The sequence below is a fragment of the Bactrocera oleae genome, chromosome 6 (genome assembly GCF_042242935.1).
Source record: "Bactrocera oleae isolate idBacOlea1 chromosome 6, idBacOlea1, whole genome shotgun sequence".
NCBI classification, from domain to species: Eukaryota; Metazoa; Arthropoda; class Insecta; order Diptera; family Tephritidae; genus Bactrocera; species Bactrocera oleae.
This window is the reverse complement of record NC_091540.1, coordinates 17,399,344-17,419,119: the sequence shown is the minus strand read 5'-3', so window position 1 is coordinate 17,419,119 and position 19,776 is coordinate 17,399,344. Positions and strand designations below refer to the sequence as shown.

Below are 19,776 nucleotides of genomic sequence, written 5' to 3'. Positions count from 1 at the left end.
TAGACCTTGTTATTTATTTTCCGATCCTGTCTAGAGGTATGTGATCTGTGTATTGTTGTTTCCAAGAAGCAAATTGTTAAGAAAGTCGAATGTAATGGGGAGCTAGAAGCCGTAGAACTAAGTTCAGATAAGTGAAAGGTTAGACTGTTGCTAATTCTGTTACGACAGACGAATTTGCTATCCGTTGAAGAACTATCAGCTTGACTATATTTCCCAATAGTTCTTTACCATAACAACAAAAACAACTGCTATTCATTAGTAATTTCAGAGGATTTGACTCTCAGGGATTCCGATGAAAATAAATAGTTGTGGCCTCTGTCCATATACCATTGTTGTAAATGGTCTCATACTTCTTCATCTGCAATCTGACATTTTGCTTCAAGTATAATGGTATCGCCTTGTTTATAACCGATCAATCTTTTGAGTTTTACGTTATCTAATATCTTTCTTTGTCTTTCGAAATCAAGATAAAAACCTACATTAAAGATCTTTTTATATTTAATATGTTAAGTAACCTTAAATCGTTTTAAAGACGTTTTATATCACACGACGTGGGTAAAAAAATAGCAAAACTATTTCCGTTGGATGCAAACCGTTGACCGGTTACAAGAAAGGTATTAAAGGCCGAAGTTAACGTTTTTTCTTGTCACGTAAATGTCTCATGGGATGCTAACAATGTATGTTCTTTGTAAAAAAAATAGTACCTTTCAATTCTTTGATAATTACTCCTTTTCTCATCAAAACTCAAAAAAGAGGTAAACTTAAAAAAATTCTCTTATTCTCAGTAGGGATCAAGCATCTCCACACATTTACCCATAAAACGCACAAATAAGAGTTTCTAGGCCATCATACCTTTGGAGGAAATTTATGTGAAAAAATAGATATAGGTACATACATACTGGTATATAAAAAAAATATTAAAATAATATCTCCCTTCGTCAATCACAATTATTTTAATTACTACTCTACAGGAAATTTGCTTAAATTAAATTATTTATGGAATATTACTAACCTGCAGGAAATTAGTAAAAAGAAATATTTTTCAAAGTATAGATAATTACTCTTTTCTCAGTATAAATAAAATATCAATTCAAAATAAGTATAACAAACTACTTATTAAGCTCTTAGCTATCCTGCAGGAAATTGGCAAAATAATATATTTTTTAAGCATAAAATAATGATTACTTTGCTCAACAAATCAAGCATCTACTCAAAATACGAATAAGGAATACAAACACAATGCAGGAAATTTGTATGAAACAAAAAATCTATTTTTAGAAATGTTGAAGAATCAGTATGAATAAAATATTAATTAAAATTTCCATAAATATATTCTGCAATCATTACCCTGCAGGAAATTTGTAAAATAATTATTTTTAGAAAAGTTAAATATTTACTTTTTACTTCAAAGACTTTTTACTTCAAAACCATTAGTAACCTGTAGGAAATTTGCAGAAAAAATTGTTTCTAGGCTAATTAGTAATACCTAGTGGGTCATTAACACTAGAACTACCAACCGGTCAATATGGCCGATTTCAAAAATTCTTCATAAGACTTTTATGTAAAACCTTACTAATTTTTTTTTGATGAGTTTTGTGTACATATTCATTAGCACCATATATTTTTTTATCCTCTTCCCCATATTCTTCAAACGCGTATGTAACATACCTAAATACACCAACCGGTCATATTGACCGGTAAAGAAATTTTCATATGAAACGTCAAATTTCAATATGATAGGATTACACAAAATGCTCACCAAAATTAGCATATTCTGCGTATATTTTGGGTTTGACTTTATGATAACATAATTTACTATTATTGTAAAGAGTTTAAATTACTTTTTATTACATTGTTATTGTGCTATGCTTTGAAGTAATGTACCTATACAGTGAAATACTTATTCCTTGTTGCTGATCTTTGTAGGTTGGAATAAATATTTTGATTACTTTGTATCGAAAAATATAAATATAAAAATATTAAGTATGTTCCTTTTTAGTTATAAGACTAGCCCTGAACAAAGCAACAAATTCAAAAAAAAAACCTAAAATATTGAAAGCCAATAAAATATTATAGAAGCGATTACCTATCCGATACAGAAGAAGATGGTTATAAGTTAGAGGATTGAAGAGGTAAACAAGTAAGCAGTAGTGATTCAGAACATCACAGTTTAGGAATATCATCATATTCTTATGGTATCATGATCACGAGCACTTTGCCGATGGCACAAATTGGATTGATATAAAAGTCCTGAAAGAATGTCCCTGAATACTAATTTAGTAAAGCTCGTGGACATATGTACATATATCGTATGCAAAAATATTATACAATATTTATTAGCATAACGTAAGTAGTAGAAGACTAAATGCACTAAACTTGAAGCTACCTGAGTCTTAGCTAGAAAAATAGGATCTATCCCAAGAAAATTTCTACATTTTTATTGCAATTTTATATGTACGTGGAGCATACTAAGCAATGAACCAAAAATTAACATCTCTATTGTCCGGAAAATGGGGCCAAATTTTAAGAAAGCTTTGAATTGAACTAATTTTACGAACATTTTACAATTGATTCGCTTCGATAAAAGAAAAGAAAGAAGTTAACGGTTGCAAACAAATAAATTTGTCTTGTTTTCTATCAACAACTCTCCTCTACTAAAGCGCGATGTAGATTCATACAGAAATATACATATTCATGCTAAATAAGACGAATAAATTTGGTATACAATTTTGTTTAGTTTGTGATAAAGCTAATTAATATGTTATAAATGGATATCCTTATTTGGGCAAGGACGAAATAAGACAGTTGAAAACGTCTTTGAGTGATGAAAGAAACGTAGCGATGAATAATTTTTTTACTAGCAAGTCATTATCTTTAAAATTATTAGAACAACGTACTTCTTTGGTTGGAACTATTGGGTAAAATAAAGAGTTGCACAGTGGCGGATTTTCATAGATTCTTCAAAAAGAAGCCTTAAAACCGTTCTGCTTCACAATGGCGGTTTCCATACTATCATACTTTTTGTACACTTTAAAGAAACCTACAAAAATTTGGAATTGAGTCTAAAATTACATTTTCTATATTTCCACCTCAACTGCTTTCCACAAAATTTGTGAGATATAAGTAAAGAACAATGTGAACGATTTCACCAAAATATTAAGGAGATGGAAAAGAGATACCAGGGAAGATGGAGAATTTCAATGATGGCGGACTACTGTTGGACGCGTCAGAGACCTTCCACATGCTTCCTACAAGCGAAAATGTATCAAAAGAAGTCTCACTATTTAATGTATGTATTTTAGAAAAAATAAAAAGTTTTGTTACGTCCATTTAAACTTTTTTAGTATTTTATGTTTTATTTTAAGTTAATAACTTGTTTAACATAGGTACCTACATTGTCATAAAACGTGACGTACTATGAATAAATGAAAATCATTTTCGGATTTAGCACACCCAAAAACATAGGAATTATGTAATAAATTCAAAACAGCTCTCAATTTTTTCTTTTGCAAACTTGTTATATTTTTTACAATGCTACAAAAAATTTATTGAAATATATTTAATATTGTGCGGTCACAAGTTATCCGGTTGACCGGCGGCCGGTAGTTATGGTGTTAATATCTAAATGGAAATTTTCATAATTTTTTTAGTGAAAAATTTTCAAAATATGAATAAAATATAGCTAGTGGGACAGGAAGTCACAATGCAAAAAATGCTCCTTTCCTCAACAAAAATCAATTATCTTCTCAACATACTCATAAAAAGTCTTTAGTAGACTATTACCACACTTTAAGAAATTTGCTTTGACAACTTACATATAAAATACTACTCATCAAATAAATTATCACACTATAATTTAGTATTTATTAAAGTTTTATAAACGAAATGTTTAATTGTTTCGAGGAGTACACCTTATATATGTATGTATATATATGTATTTGGCCGTCGGTTTCAAGCCTTTCGAACAAACCTTTGCTGTGTACTTGCTTTGACTCTGGAAAACAAGCAAATAAATGAATGGAAATATTGTCAAATCTATTTAAAGATAAATGAGCGTAAATACTTCACTGCAGAAGAGCAAAGTGTGTAAAATCTGTGCACTTTTCGAATTTTTGTTAAGAATGAAAGTTGACATGATGCTGACCACTGCACTACGCGGTGCTAAATGAGAGTTGCGCAATAGCATAGATATGAAGGAGCAGAATTTATCCAGTGTGCTTGATTAATAAGAGTTTTCCAAATAAGTTTTAGAAGCTTATCAGATATAGAACGCGCGCAGATGAACCCATGGAATGCGATAAGTTTGTAATAAATATAGAAAGTGGAGAGCTTGAAGAAAAGAAAATGCATTTTTTGTGTTTGTTGTGAAGTGTTTGAGACCACAAGCCGATAGATAGAATTTATTTTTGTTTTTGCTTTAGAAATATTGTAGTATATGGAAGTATGTTTGTGTATGTCTACAGTGGCTAATAAAAGTTCGTAAATTACATTTTTCGCGTTCGGCAATAACACAGAACATGTCATGAAGTAAACAAGTTAGCGGAAAACCTATGTAACATGCCAGTTAGGGTTTTTATTGCTACTTTTTTATTGCTTTAATATTTTTATAAAAATAATTTTCGCTTACATACTTATAATATTCAAAAAAATATAACATTAAATGAAATGTTATGCTTGCATTAATATGCTTTTTGAATAAACCGCAGAGTGTGTGTGTGTGTTGTTTTTTTAAATAGTAAATAATGTAAATGAAAATTTAGTAAATAAAATTATTTTCATGAATTGAGTACAATGAATTATTATAGGTTATAATTATGACTTTTTTCCATTAGAAAATTAGGCATCCTATATAAGTGAGCAAAATATTAACTTTTTTAATGATATGAATTGAATGACAATGCGCTTTTAGTTTGCCGTGCTCCTAACAATAAGGTTAAGAAATTTTTCAATAGAAAACCCAAAAAAACTTACGACTACAATATTTTATGTTTAACGCGTTTGCTTGTGCTGGCAAACAATTGGCTGACAATTTTGCTTTAATTATCTACACAGTAGTTGGGTATCAGTAGGGATTTGTAAAATTCCAATATACTGACGAGACAATCTTTGAGTATACATTGCACGGAAAGGAAAAGGTGGGAGGAGCGATTCACGCCTATGATCAGGAAATAAAAAAATAATAATATTAATGAATATAATTATTAGTACATTATTAAAATATAAGAATACATATAAATGAACAAACATTTTGCGAGAATACGCGGAATACATACATATAAGTAATGTTCTTTAGTCATATGTAGTAGAAGGTGTAAGTACAGCGCTTTAGGCCTAATTAAGTATACATCCTTGTTTCACTTAACACTTAGCATAATTATTACTGGTAGGCTCTAATATTATTTCTACTTGCTAAGCAATTGGCTATTACTACCATCACGTATTTATAGCTAACTAATATATGTACTGGTGTTCATTATATATATTATAACTGTATTTATAACTAATATTATAGTGTATATATTTGTAGTATGTTTGTATATATGTATGTATGTAGTTATATTTCTCAATAACGAGCGTAAGAGCGCTTACAGTTTTGAAGGAAGATCAAAAGATATTCATTAAATGAAATTTTGAAAATTTAATAAGAATTAAAACGCAACTTAAATCTAACGTTAACTTAAGAAATAACAAAAAAAATTGCAAAGTTTAATTATGCACTTTGGTTCATTTTATGATTTTTTTCTTTTAATGTTCCGCACAATTTTTGAATGTTAAAAAGCTACAATAATCGAACTTATATCGCTTTTTACTTGAAAAAATCGATATTATAAAAATAATAACAAAGCTATTTGCCGCCTTGAAAAGTCTTTTACTTTGCATCAGGGTTGCGAATTTTTTAATTCAAAATTTTTAGTCTCAATTTTGAAATTTAATTTTTTTACTCAAACAACTTGCATTACAAATTGGGAAAATATTTTCGAATTTAAAAATTGTAGTAACAGAATAAAAAAAATGTTTCAAATTAAAAGCTGATATGAAAAGGGATAAAAAAAAAGAAAAAATATTCACATATTTCTTGATGAAACGCTATAGTTAAAAGCAATTAAATATAAATAAGCCAAAAAGAGCAAAACTGTGTTGATATTTTATTAAAAATAGGCTTTTATTTTCAAAAGATAACCAAAATGGCGTAACACGAAGTATGTAAGCGCGAAAGTATGTAACTTCAAAAAATATGTTCTTTTTAATTTTTAATTATTAGAAAAGAGCAAAATTAAATTTTTTTATCGGTGTTTGAGACTAAGCATTTACAAATGATAAAATAAAAAAAATATTCCAATGTAATTTAAATTATTTTTTAATTCGTTGTTTGCAACCCCTCTGCATATAAGCAAAGAAGTCCTAAAATGCTTTAAGAGGCACACCTATTGTGAAATTTTGAACAAAATTGTTTATATCGATAGTTTATACCTTTAAAAATTACATACTAAAATTTCAAATCGATATCTCAAATAGTTTTTGAATTACAGCCTACTAAATTGGTACCGCTCGGTTCAATCAGCTCCATCAGTTTATCCAATAACGCATTTTTCTCATTATGTATTGTATTCTTGAAAATTGTAAATATGAATATAATATAACCTGAAAATTTCAAAACAATCGATAAATAGTTTTTTTTGTAATTTCCAAAAACGACGTTTTAATAAGCTGTCACGCTAGGTGTGCCCTTAATGAACTTTTCAACGCCTAAGTGCTCTATGACAGTCATTTCTAAGACACTGAAAGTCTAGTTACGTCCACAAAATTAGTCGTAAAATAACTTTTTACGCCATTATATAACAGAGTTAGGTCTATAAATTAAATTCTTTGATTATAAATTAAAGCAAATTTGGCTTTAAAATGTTCCAAATAATTGATTTTGACAATTTAGTCCTTAGAAAACTACAATATTGTTTATAAAATGTATGTTTGTATATATTGAATTATCATTTATGTTATATAATTGTCATTTATCGAATCATCGATGAAAAATAAGATTATTCACTGCTAATAGTCATTACACAATAAAATATCTTTTCAACCTTTTTGTAAAAAAAAAAATACTTCATTCATAGAAATTAAATTACTAACTTTGAGGTTATGACGCAAGTTTTAATTTTCAAAAACAAATAAATAACCAAAAGAAAGTTTAGCAACCAATTTGCTGTTTCCTTAATACGAAATAATTTATAAAATTTAAGGTTATGACGCAAGTTTCAATTTAAAAATAAAATAATAATAATGAAGTCAACAAATAAATTTGTTGTTTTCATTACTACAAATTCATTTATAAATTTTTAGATTAAGACGGAACTTTTAATTTAAACAAATAAATGAACAAAAGGAAACGAATTAATTTGCCGATTTTTCCAATTAGAATTAATTTCTAAAATTTGAGGTTATGGCGCAAGTTTTAAGTAAATAATATTAATAATAAAGTTTTTTACTACGAACTCATTTTTAAAATTTGAGGTTATGATGCAAATGGCTATTTAAAACAATATATTAAATAGCTGACTACGACTGCTACTAATACGAGCTTTTATTGTTAATTTTAGATATCACTTTATATGTAAGTTTTAAAAAATATATATCGGAAGCATTAATTCATAACAACTTAATTGGCGTTTTTTCTTATTCCCTTAACTAAACTATTTTCTACGTGTTTTAATATATGGTATATAGGATTATATTTAGTTCTTAGCTATATATTTAGAATATTTTTTATGAGCGTCTGAAGAGTTTTCCACACTTTTCTATTTGGCAAGTCACTTTTGAATATTTTGTAGTGCTTTTCATACCGATTTTGCATACCATTCATCTGTGAATTTCCCCAAAAATGAATAAGCCGACTTAAAAACTGTAGGCTTATATAGAATTTATAGATTTTCGTTTACCAGGTACATATCTTACAGTTTTTAATGTCGTCTCATTGCTGAACTCCATATCTATCTAATTCTTATGTTGCTACACTAACAATTATTTGCGCTTATTTATAATGAATGTATTATATTTTTGCTTTACATACTTTTCCAAACCTTAACTATTTAATTTAAGTTATTTTAAGCGATCTTCAAATTCTCGGTTTTCAAGTGATTGTAAGTATTAAATATACAGGCACATACATACATACAAACGTTGGTGTAACTATTATGCTTATATGTTGATTGCACACACTTCCGATATACTAGACGTGAGTACAACGCACGCTGCCGAATACTTTTAATGTAAATGCACACTTCCCTAAACAACAATGACAAACATATGAACATAAATTTGGTAATTATTTTGTTTGTGTGTGTATGTGTATTTGAGGGCGCTCAATTGCGTCCAACTCATTTCCCTGCGCACTTCTAGAAACGTATATGACGCTGCGCATAGCGGCCGTCCACGTCACCACCATTTTCCTCGTCACTGTCCGAGTCGATGATATTGCGTAATGTCAACGCATGGAAATCGTTCAATGTTTGCTCAAACAGATCGATTGTCTGCTGATCAGCTTCGGAGATGACATTCTGTGTCGCATCCAACAGATCTTCAGCTGCATCAAGCAACTCGCGACTACCATGCGCTACAAGCGCCGCAGCGGCAACACTGCCGCCGCTCGTCAAACTTGATGACGTGGATGTGCCAGCCGTGCCGTTACCCGTTGTTGCATAGCCGCCACTGTAATTCCCTGTATTCTCACCACTCATGCGTTGCACGATATTGGCATCGTCTGTATGCTGTTGGTTTTGTTGTTGTTGTGCGGAGGCTGCATTTGCTGCGGCTGTGTTGCGCGACAGTTCATCAGCATGCGCCAACGTTGAGCCAATTATATCGCTGGCTATGCGTATTGCGGCATCGGTGGCGGCAATAGTCGAGATGAAATCACTTGCATTGGCTGGGTGTCGCATGCTATAATAATTGAGTGGTAAACTGAGATCGGAAGAGGAATCGGTTGGCGTATTGGAAGCACCCAGACCAACAGTTATACTTTGTTGCTGTTGTTGCTGATAGATTTGTGAAGCGAAATTCGAATCGGTTATGACGGTGTTGCCCTCGATACGTAGGCCAGCTACACCTTTTTTGGGTATTGTAGCCAGATCACGCTTAACGCGTCGGCAACGACTCGGCTCATTTTGACGTTGTTGCACCATTGTTTCCAGATCGACTACGTAGACATAACCAGCTACTAATATGATGCAGGATTTTTCACCTTTCTTAAAAGCCTCTTCAATATCCTGACTGGTACGATCATCGTACTGCCACCAACCTGAACAATTTCACATAAAAAAGTTTGGTTAAATTTATTTTCAGCAAAATGGGTATGAGTATTTATACAAAAGATTAAATATATATATATAAGTATGTTATGTAAAGTAGTGTATTTGTTTTTGTGTTAGTATTTCAATATTCCAGCTACACCCTTGGTTGGCATATGCTTCGAGCGACAAATGTTGCGTTTACGCGTGGGATTTTGTACTGGATGTTGCACCATATCGCCAAAATCGATGGTGTATATTGCGCCGCAAATGAGTACTTCATGCCGACAATCCTCTTCCAGATCAATCAGACCAGTACCGAGCATGCGTGTCTGGTACGCATCTTCGATATCTTTGGAAGAGCGCGGATCATATGCCCACCAACCGCCTGCGGGAGTTTGTCTTAAGTTTGTGAGTGCAGGTGGTGTTTCAATGTCACTTACCATTACGTCCCTCATAGAACCACTGATAACCGTCTTCGGTGGATTTTGTTGCGCAAATATCATCGATGCCATTCACCAAATCGGGATGGTCTAAAAATTCAGGCGGTATTTCTCGTCTGCACATAGCACAACGTCGATTTTTGTAGGCCACGCCCTAGAAGAAAAAAAAAGGTTTAAAATTGTCTTTTGCTGCGATGACCTATTTAAATAAACGCAAATATCGCTATAACATAAATTAGTTAGAGTATAATATATATTGAATGAATTTTGCTGTAAGAAATATATATACAATTTCTGAACAATAACAAGATTATATAGGTGAAATATTTTTGTATTAGGGAGGATCTTTAGTCATGCCCAATTCCGGTACGACTTCACTGTCTTCAAATTATACTTTTATAATAAATCAGAAGATACAAAATAAGAGGTCCTTCCGCATAGTCTGCGCTTACAACTGGGCTTTTGCTTCAAGCTAAGTTGCATAAAATAATTAAATCATTGCAAAATTAGGTTTGTTAAGTTTGAGACGGAGTTCGTAACACCCAAACGGAAACGCCGGAGGCCATATGAACTATTTATGTAAATGATCAGCGTGATGAGCTAAACCGACTTAGCCATGTCCGTTTGCACATACGTGAACTAGTCCCTTAGTTCTTTAGATATCGATCTGAAATTTTGAAACGCCGAAATCGGACCACTATAACATAAAGCTGTCATACAAACTGAATGATCAAAATTAAGTTTTTGTACTTTTTATTTCTTCTTAAAGTTCTTTATTTTAACAAAATGCCTTCACGAAATTCAGGATGGGTTATTGTCCAAGGCAGCATTACAATTTCTCCAACAAATTTTGCGGGATCGGGCCACTATACTTATAGCTGCCATTCAAACTGAACGAACAAAATCAAGTTATTGTATCGAAACTTTTTTATTTGTGTAGGGTTTTATAACTTCGGTGCAACTTTATTTACACATAAATATGCAAGTATTTAATTAAATTCTTTTAAAGTAAAAGGTCAAAACAGGTAAATAAATTAACTAAAGTGCCTTTCATAATAAGACCTTAGTTTATAGTTAAATCGTATGTTCGGCTGCATATCTTCAATGTCAGCAACTTTATCAGCCTTAAAATGATGATCATTTATAAAGCAACACTAACGAAAATGATGAAGAAAGAGCAGAGATTAAAAAACCATTGATCCGACAAAAATTTTGTGTCTCTAATTTTCTTTAGTTAATCAGGAAATAGGAGCGGCAAAGGTAAAACTTGTATACCAAACCTTTCAACCTTCAAAACCGTTGTCTTCACATTTGACCTTCCATAATAAGCTAAAACGCCACTAACAAACATAGTAAAGTCTGTAAAATTAACAGCATAACCCGTCAAAGACATGACGGTCGCATTAATGAGTAATATGTGGACTATGACGTTGTGTGGACGTGCCCGTCAAAAGTTGAACTTCAAATAATGTTTAATGTGAACTGTGCATAATTAAAATTTCAAATTATTATTCCGAACGAAGCGTTAGGTTTACTTCCCTACACGTGCCAGCAATAGAAACGGCCCTCTTTTTACTAACTTTTGTGCATATTTTATGTTAATATTTATAAATCAAATAAAATCAAGAATAAAAGGTTAACTTCGGCTGACCCGAAACTATAATACCCTTAACAGGTGCATTTAGGGGAAGGGTATAAAAAGATCTTTACTTCGATTTTAATCGGTCAGTTTGTATGGCAGCTATATGTTATATTGGTCATCTCTGAACAACGAGGAGATTGTAGGAATGTAGCTTATCAAAATTGCGAGTCAGCCAAAAACTTTCGGTTGCCGATTTTTATCGAACAAGGAAGTACTAATTTGTATCAAAAATATTCGAAGATATTTTCGCTAAATTTATTGTAGTTAAATATTTTCAATATAGTTAACTTTTAATTGAACGCTTACAGAATTGTGCTGAACTTATAAATTCTTTTGAAGCTTCCGCATGGGTAGAGGAATAATGAAATTAAACACTTGCTGCTATCAAAGTTAAATTTACAATCAAAGCTATTCGCGTAAGCCGATCACGTATCACTCGAAGTTTTCTACAAGTCGTTCAATTAATTATGCATTCGTGCACTTACTATACCCCACTTGCCATACTATTGACGTAGCTACTAGTACGTTAGCAACAATGACAATGACATTTGTATATTTTCGAAAAAAAATAGCGATTTGTTTACTCACTTTCACGCATAGGAAACAAAAGATATGCCCACATGGCAGGCGCGCTGGATGTATACATGTTTGAAGGCAAATTGGGCACTCGATTACCGCTGAAGGTCCTGCAACATCTTCATCATTAGGCGATTGCTCCTCCGGACTGCTATCCACATTTATGACTGATGCAGCAGCAGCAGCAGCTGTCTTGGATGTAGAAGGGGTTGGGCTGGTATTGCATAGATCGATTACGGCATCAGCTGCAGTAGCGTTTTCAACCATTGTTGTTGTAGTTGCTGCTACACTTGATGTTACACACACTGACGTAGCAGGCAATTGCGAATTCGATTCAACCTCGAATGGTACAATTATTCCTGCATTTGCATCGTCGCGCATTGTCATCATTCTGGGTACAGACGCTATGACGTTGTTGCCGTGCTCCAAACTGTCGTTTAGTTCTTCACTTTGCTCCATTCATAAAATTTACACTCTCTTAAATAATATACAACTTTTCACTTTTTATTGCTAAACAATTGCGAAAACTTTTTAAACAATGTTGTTTTATTATGTGCACGTTTACTTATTATTGTTGCTATTCTTGGCTTCACTTCAATTCACTGCGTGTTCCATACAACACAACGTATTAAGTTTCCGACAAAAGGCAGACAGCAGAATTAATTTATCAGCAAATGTGAGGAAACAAAAATTATTTTGATGTTTTCATTTTTTACATATTCGCTTAGGTCTGTGCGATATTCGCCGTAAAATATTGCAAACAGGTGGAGTAGTGACGGATAAACCGACAGATGACGCTGGTGTTTGTTACTAACAATGTTGCCATATCGTTGTATGCTTCGTAATACAACATACATACAGAAAAAAAAGGCACTATAATTTCAAAAGGAATAATTGTTATATGAAAGAAAAAATATTACCATTTTACTTTATATGTATATTCGAGTATACGGAATTTGAAAACAAGTAATTTTTATATAGTTTAAGCCATTTATTATTTTTTTTCTTAAATATCGCAAACTTCCGGTTACTCAATCTGGAAACAGAAAACTATACATAAAATGTGGTGACACCAAGAGCCACCAAGGAGCGTCTGCTCTTAGTCGTAAATGATTTACCACCACTTTATAGGTCATATATTACTCATATAAAAGTTTTCAGTTAACTGACTGTATATACCCTGTCCGCCATAACAATTCACTTGAAGTCGGAAACGGAAGGAACCACTCACCACTTCCAGGCATTCAGCTTCTGACGTTTTGCTTATATATTCACTAACATACATACACACAAATAAACGAAGAGCACAGCGAAGAGGAAAGCTTATGAGCCTCTAATTGAATGTCAATAACAAAAACTTGAAATGACGCGCTTTTACTGCGTCTAGCTATTTTAAAAAAAGCTTTCGCTAAAGCTTGTGCCAAAGCTTTTCACGTTTAATGTTGCTGCTGATGCTTGATTAACGCGCACACGGCTGCTGCCGTCCTTGTTCTTCAAATGATTTTTTAAGGCCAAGTGCAAGTGACGAACCAAACTGCGCCTCGTCCGCAACGCGTTCACAACTGCAGCTGTTCGAAAAAATCAAAGTGGTTGTGCCTTAATGGCTATGAGTGCATGTGTGTATGCCATACATGGAAATGAGCACAAAAGAACGTGCAAAACTTTACTTAGTTTTTACACATTCCGCTTTGCGTTGATTTTCGTGAATCCAGAACATTTACGCTGCGCGCACTCCGCGACTCCAGCAGTTACACAGCGCGATAGCTTACCAGCATAACAGCCAAACAGCGCTCCATCACAGCAACAGAGACACCACAAGTATATCCTCATTGACAGTGCGACTGACTTAGTGCTCGTTTTTTATTCTTTTCCTTCTTGTTCTTCCCATATGTGTGTATGTATTTTTTGTCTTTATTTTTAGTATAACGTGAATGTGTGTGTGCCGTATATTCTTGTTTTGTCACTGTGTTTCTGTGTCGCTGCCATTGTTCGTCTGGTTGGTGTTGTTGGTGTATATTTCGTGCCCTGTCTTCTATCGCCTATCGCACATTGTGCGCTGTGTTCCTCTACATTCTCTGGCCTGTGTTCCCGTTCCGTTCGCATTCGTGTCAGTCGAGATTGAGAGTGCGAATTTGGCCTACAGACCTAATTTTCTGTCTGCAGCCAAAACAAACCCAATTAAATACCGAAAAATCGCGTTGAAATTTAAGTGAACTATTTAAATAAACTAATAAACAAGTGCTACGCAATGTGAGGCGACAATTCGATGAGCGCATACAATAAAAAATACGCAATTAAAAAGTAAGCAAGCGTTTTCTTCACCACTTCATTGGTGTGAATTGTGCGAATTGCACAATTGTAGCAAACTTTTTTTTACTGCCGCTTCCACTCTACACCAAAAAAAATAAAATAAAATAAAAGTACACAAATTAAAGTAGTGAAGTTGAGCAATGCCTGGTGTTTAGGTGGCGGAGTGCGGCGAAGTGTGTTAGTAAGGAATTATCGCGTACGCGTTCGGGAGCAACCGCGAGGTGCGCGCTACATACGTTTGGGAGCGTGTGTGTGTGTGTAGGTGCATGTAAAGTAGTTGGTGTTGCGAATAATGTGCATTGTTGTTATTGTGTCATAGGTCTCATATATGTACATATAGATATATAGCTGTATGTATGTATGTATGCACCCCTCCCACAGCCACTAGCGCATTCAGTGCTTCCAAGCTGCTGACATATGTATGTGCACAGCGCTGTGTGCGCGCTTGCAGCTGTGTGTATACGAGTCTCAGGCGGGCGGCGAAGTCAGACGACGAGTCGATAACTAGTTGTGACCGCTGCTGCTACAGCTGCAAGATATCTTTTGAATTGGACTGCAATTTGCAATGCCATTCTGGAGCTTTCGCAGCACTGCGAGATTAGTGTTCCTAGTAATTGTGCGCTAATAAATCGAAAAAGAAAAGCAATAATTAACGAAAATAAACGCATAACGCACATAGCAAAGCGGCCAGTGTACAGTGCGCTCATGATATTCATCCGCCGCGGTGTACCGCATGTGAAAAAAATGTACATAATTCAAATAAGAAAACGGTGTAAAGTGTATAAACTAATATAAGCTGTGCAAGAAAGCTTCAAGCAAGGCAAGAGTGCGTGAAAAACAGTGCAAGTTCATGTGCGAAACATACATACTACATACACATGATATATGAAGGAAGTGTATACAGCTAGAAGAACAGATGTGAATGCGCTGTAAGAGTATTCCTGCAGGCAGACAGTCGGTAAGGTGAACCCAAGTAACCAGCACGTTTGGTAGTGTTTTATATCGTGACGCAGAGGCAATGGTGGGGCCAACACAGCTAGCAACAACAACGGGATCCAAGTGAAAGGAAGAAACACCAATTTGATTGGTAGGTTAGCTGCTTGGTATGCTGGTACTAGCAACTGCTAGATGCTGTAGCACAGTGCATGAATATAGCCATAGTAGTGCGAAAATATTATAAGGAAGAGGAAGAGGCATACGCATTGCCAGCACATCCGTGTCCGTGTATATCGCTAAGTTGCTATGCATAGAGAACATTACGCAGGCGAAGAAGAAGCAGTCAGTAAATTCATACACACATGCATATAAATCAACGTGTGTTGGAAAATAGAGGGGTCAGTGCGGAAATACATGCACATACATACATACTAACACACAGACATACCACAAACCTACTGTGGTGATATATACATACTGACAAACGCGGTGTACTCGCACGGCGAGCTTTTGCAGCCAGCCAGCTCACAGGCGGAAACTGTTGCTTGAATAGAACGAAGCGTAAAGCAAAGCAAATAAATATTGTGGTTGGCAATAAGAAAATACGAACGGGGGTAACGGTGGTGTGCAGCGGACGTACAATACTAAAATCCACTAAGCACATGCATATATGCGCATACCGTAAGCATTGCAAAAGCTAGCAGCCAGTTAGTTAGCCAGTCAGCGTGTGCGAGCGAGACAGCGCGTTTGACGTGAGCGCCCAATGTAAGTGTGTGCGCGTGTGTGTGCGAAGCTGAAAGTGGAAGTAGAATTAGCCGTAGCGCAACTTGTAGTAGAGAACCAATTATTCATATATGTATGTATGTGTGTGTATTTGTCTGTTTCGCCTTTGTTGTTGCTACTGCCGGTAGTCGCGAATTCTATGTGAAATAGCGTCTGGCCCTCGCCACCGTGCGCTCCATTTGACGGCGGCACCTTACGTATTTGCTAAGCGGCAGCACGGCAGTCGTCATCATTCACTACCCTCACTATAACAGCGCTTTACATACATACATACGTATATATATATTTAATAGACCTCACATCGCATGCTTTAATTTCGATCTTGCTCACTGCTGTTTATTCAACAATTATTTTTCTACTCGTTTAGCACGATAATTATTATTATTTATTTGGCTTTTTGTAGCTAAACCTATGTATGTATGTGTATCTGTTTTGTGTGCATGTGTGAGTGAGCACGTCTACTTTTACTTTGCGCAAGTTTATCGTAGATTTTGCGTTCTTGCTGTGTTCGTGCAGCCTTCCATCGTTGTGCCAATTATAAACACTAACAACAACAACTACAACAACAAACCAACAATAATAACAACAACACCGAACAAGAAAAACTATAATAACAACAAGTCCAACAATCAGCAATTATTCCCATAACACAGATACTATTCTTGTTATTGTTGTTTTCGCTATTGCCCCTGTGTGTGTGCACGCATTCCTGTTTCCTCCTCAACATAATTCTTATTGACTTCATATACAAATTCGCATTGTGGTATTCTTGCGAAATATTCTGCTCATCCGCTTCCCACCTTATTCGCGTCGTTTGCACTCGTATTTATTCACAAACACACACCTAAGTCTATACATTGCCTCTGTGTTCCGCTGTCGCTTTGTGTGTAGAAACGTGTGAAAACAAAAAGTAGAAAACAACAACTTACCGAGCACTTTTGCTTTCGGTCTCAACTGGATTTCAGTAGCTTCTGCTTCTGCTTCTGCTGCTGCTTCTTCTTGTTCTGCTTCCTCTTCGTCTTCTTCCACCGCAACATCTTTGTTGTTATTGCATTCTATTTGAAGTTGCTATTCGTTTGTTGTTTTTGCTTATTGTGTACAATAGCTTTTGCTGTGCTAAAATCGCCATAAACGGCGCAAACAGTAATGTGTAGAACGCATGTGCAGCCGATATTGAATGCGAAGACAGTGCCGACTACAACAACAAAAACCGTCAGCTAGTGCTTTTTTAGTGAAACTCACATTATTAGGTAAGCGCCTTGTTTGCTTGACTCGTTAGCGAAGTTTCAACAAAGCGGGTTTTAACCCTTGTACGCCATTCGCTTTTAAAACGGTTAAAATGTTCTTTAAGAGGTTTCGTAAAATGAGATTACGAATTCGAAAGTGGATTTTGTAATTTTGAGACAGAAAAGGCGTAGTAATCGTATATATTCAAGAGTAAGGTGGGTCAAAAGTTTAAAAATGTTAACAATCCTTCAGATAATCGCTTAAGTTTTCATGACGAAAATCACAACTTATGTAAATATGATTATGAATTTTTGGCAAGTAATTGTAAAGGCTAAAGAAAATCCATTCCGTTCGGCTATGTTCCTTATAATGAGTGTCCTTTACAATAGATTCTATAAAATTTCTAGTGTCAGATGGGTTAGGTGCACAGGACACGTACTTCCGCAGGCTAATCATGTTTTGAGAATTGCAGAGACAAGCTGCTAAACCAATCATATAAGAGGTGGGATAGGGTGAACCGTGTGGCGCATATATTTATTGTTAGGACCAATGCTCGATGCAGGACGTTGCAATTAGTAACGGAGATGTTTTGATATAACACAAGTTATATCTTCCGATGATCTCACTCAATCAAAGTTTCTCTACTAGAGTGTAGAAAATATAACTTATGGCTATCTTTCGGTCTAACACCATGTTCCCACCAAAAACTTTAAGTGTTTATATTACATTTAATTTATCCTCTAATCTAGACCGTCCGTTGAAGATTTAGAAAACAGCTATTTTTGACTAGCCACAACTCTTGATGAAACTTGGTACACATGTTTTTCGGCACCATAAGAAGGTTGGTATTGTAGATGCGTGTAATCGGACCACTGTCACGCCCCCAAACCGCCATTAATCGAAAACCAATAAATTGGCATAACTAAGCTCCACAATACGATAGACTGTTTAGACTGTTCTTTGGTGATAATAATACTATGTCTGTATGTCAAAAATGGATTGAATAGGTCAGTACTTCTCTTAGCCCCCCTATAAAGGGTTTTCCAATAAGAAGGATATGATTAAAAAAAAATTGTTAATTAAATTCAAATGTTTTTTATTTAATGTGAAGTACAATCGTTACAATTAAGTTGTGAATATAACATCATTGAAATGGCATCCACGATCCACGCAGGAACGAAATCGATAAACCCAATTTTCGAGTACTTTTTCCAAAAAATCAAGGTATATGTCATGATTAGCACGTTCCATTTTGACTTTTAAAGCTTGAAGAGAGTCTGGTTTATTACTAAAGACTAATCACTTCAAATAACTTCACAAGAAGTAGTCTAATGGTGTTAAATCACAACTTGGAGGCCATTCAATGTCAGAATTTCTACAAATTATCGAATCTTCAAACTTATTTCGCAATATATCGGTTGTTGCACGTGCTGTGTGGTACGTAGCCCTGTCTTGTTGGAACTAGATGTTGTCAAGATCAACTTCTTCCAATTGCGGTCATAAAAAGTTGGTTATCATCGACCTATACCGCTTTCCATTGACAATAGCGGTGTCACCAGCTTCATTTCGAAAGAAGTACGGACCATCGTATCGAATCGACAGTTTTGTTTATTTAATCGATGAATAGCGAGCACAGATGGGCGATTATTATGACCATTAAATGGCAAAGGCGCACGAAAAGTTGCCATTGTTCTTGCGTACATCAATACAATGAAATAAAATTACAGATCATGACATATTAAAAATGGCCGAAAGGACACTTCGGTGTAATCATATCATCCATATTGGAAAACCCGATACCTAATAGATAGATTTCCGAATTTCCGGCTGGTTTTATAGCGCATATATCGGCCAATATGTGAGTTATCTTAATAACGGTGCATTTGTGTAAAATGCATAAAATCGGGTGAAAAATTGCCCTAGCCCCCATATAACTAATAGCAGGATTTTCAAACATTCGGTTGACTTTAGTCCTTATATATTGGGCATGGTATGTGAGGTACCCGAATTAAACTCAGAGTGCATTTTTTCATTAGCAATGCGTAGTAATGCCAAAAATAGTTCAATTCGGGTCCATACTACCCCTATCTCCATATGAAATGACTTTTGTTAACACTTTTTGTAACACTTTACCGAATATGTCATCAGTGTGTGAGTATTTATTTATAAAATTGCTTAAAAATATATTCTCTAGGATACCTTAACAATGTCAAAGATTAACGCAACAAGCTCCAGCTTACTATAAAACGCTTAGGTTGGTCAAAATGTGTGATATTTTAATGAAATTAAATGAACAAGTTTTCAAAAAACTATTAAATTATACTAGTGATTTAGCGCTGAATATGTAAGGATTTGGTGTAAACGTCATATCCCTAATATAATGAATTTCCATTCTCTGGTTGACGCTTTCCACATCATCTATATATATTCAATTGAGCCTCTTCGGTTGAGTTTATATATGGTATATGTGATAATCACATTTGAAGATGTTTTTAATATGATTTTAGCTGACGCAAAGTAAACTATAATTATAAAACTAAGTGGGTATATGATCTATAATATAACTAAATAAATT

At 34.4% G+C, this 19,776-nt stretch overlaps 2 protein-coding genes and 1 pseudogene across 6 annotated transcripts in view; 1 reads left to right on the top strand and 2 right to left on the bottom strand.

The window, feature by feature from the left end:
* Positions 1–3,837: 3,837 nt before the first annotated feature.
* Rnf146 (Ring finger protein 146) lies at positions 3,838–12,750 on the bottom strand. Of its 3 annotated transcripts, XR_004976101.2 has the most exons (5): positions 11,958–12,738; positions 9,728–9,881; positions 8,729–9,295; positions 4,972–5,155; positions 3,838–3,994 (listed from the first exon to the last, which is right to left on the bottom strand). XR_004976101.2 is itself a non-coding variant. In XM_036360524.2 (4 exons), the coding sequence occupies exons 1-4, from the start codon at positions 12,402–12,404 to the stop codon at positions 5,037–5,039; spliced, it is 1,287 nt and encodes a 428-aa protein (XP_036216417.1). In that variant the 5' UTR covers positions 12,405–12,738; the 3' UTR covers positions 4,485–5,036. The 3 variants fall into 3 exon arrangements, 2 of the variants coding, with proteins under 2 accessions (XP_036216417.1, XP_014088539.1); XM_036360524.2 differs by lacking the exon at positions 3,838–3,994 and having other exon boundaries at positions 4,485–5,155; XM_014233064.3 differs by lacking the exon at positions 3,838–3,994 and having other exon boundaries at positions 4,485–9,295; positions 11,958–12,750.
* A 226-nt stretch (positions 12,751–12,976) lies between these two features.
* Positions 12,977–18,766, bottom strand: LOC138857733 (uncharacterized; annotated as a pseudogene).
* The window catches only part of ftz-f1 (ftz transcription factor 1), a 96,623-nt gene continuing 90,782 nt past the window's right edge, over positions 13,936–19,776 (top strand). Inside the window, exon 1 of one of the 3 annotated variants that reach the window (XM_070112203.1) lies at positions 13,936–15,342. The gene's annotated coding sequence lies outside the window, so the exon portion shown is untranslated. The remainder of the gene's footprint in view (positions 15,343–19,776) is intronic. The other 2 variants (XM_070112202.1, XM_036360482.2) reach the window with 2 other exon arrangements.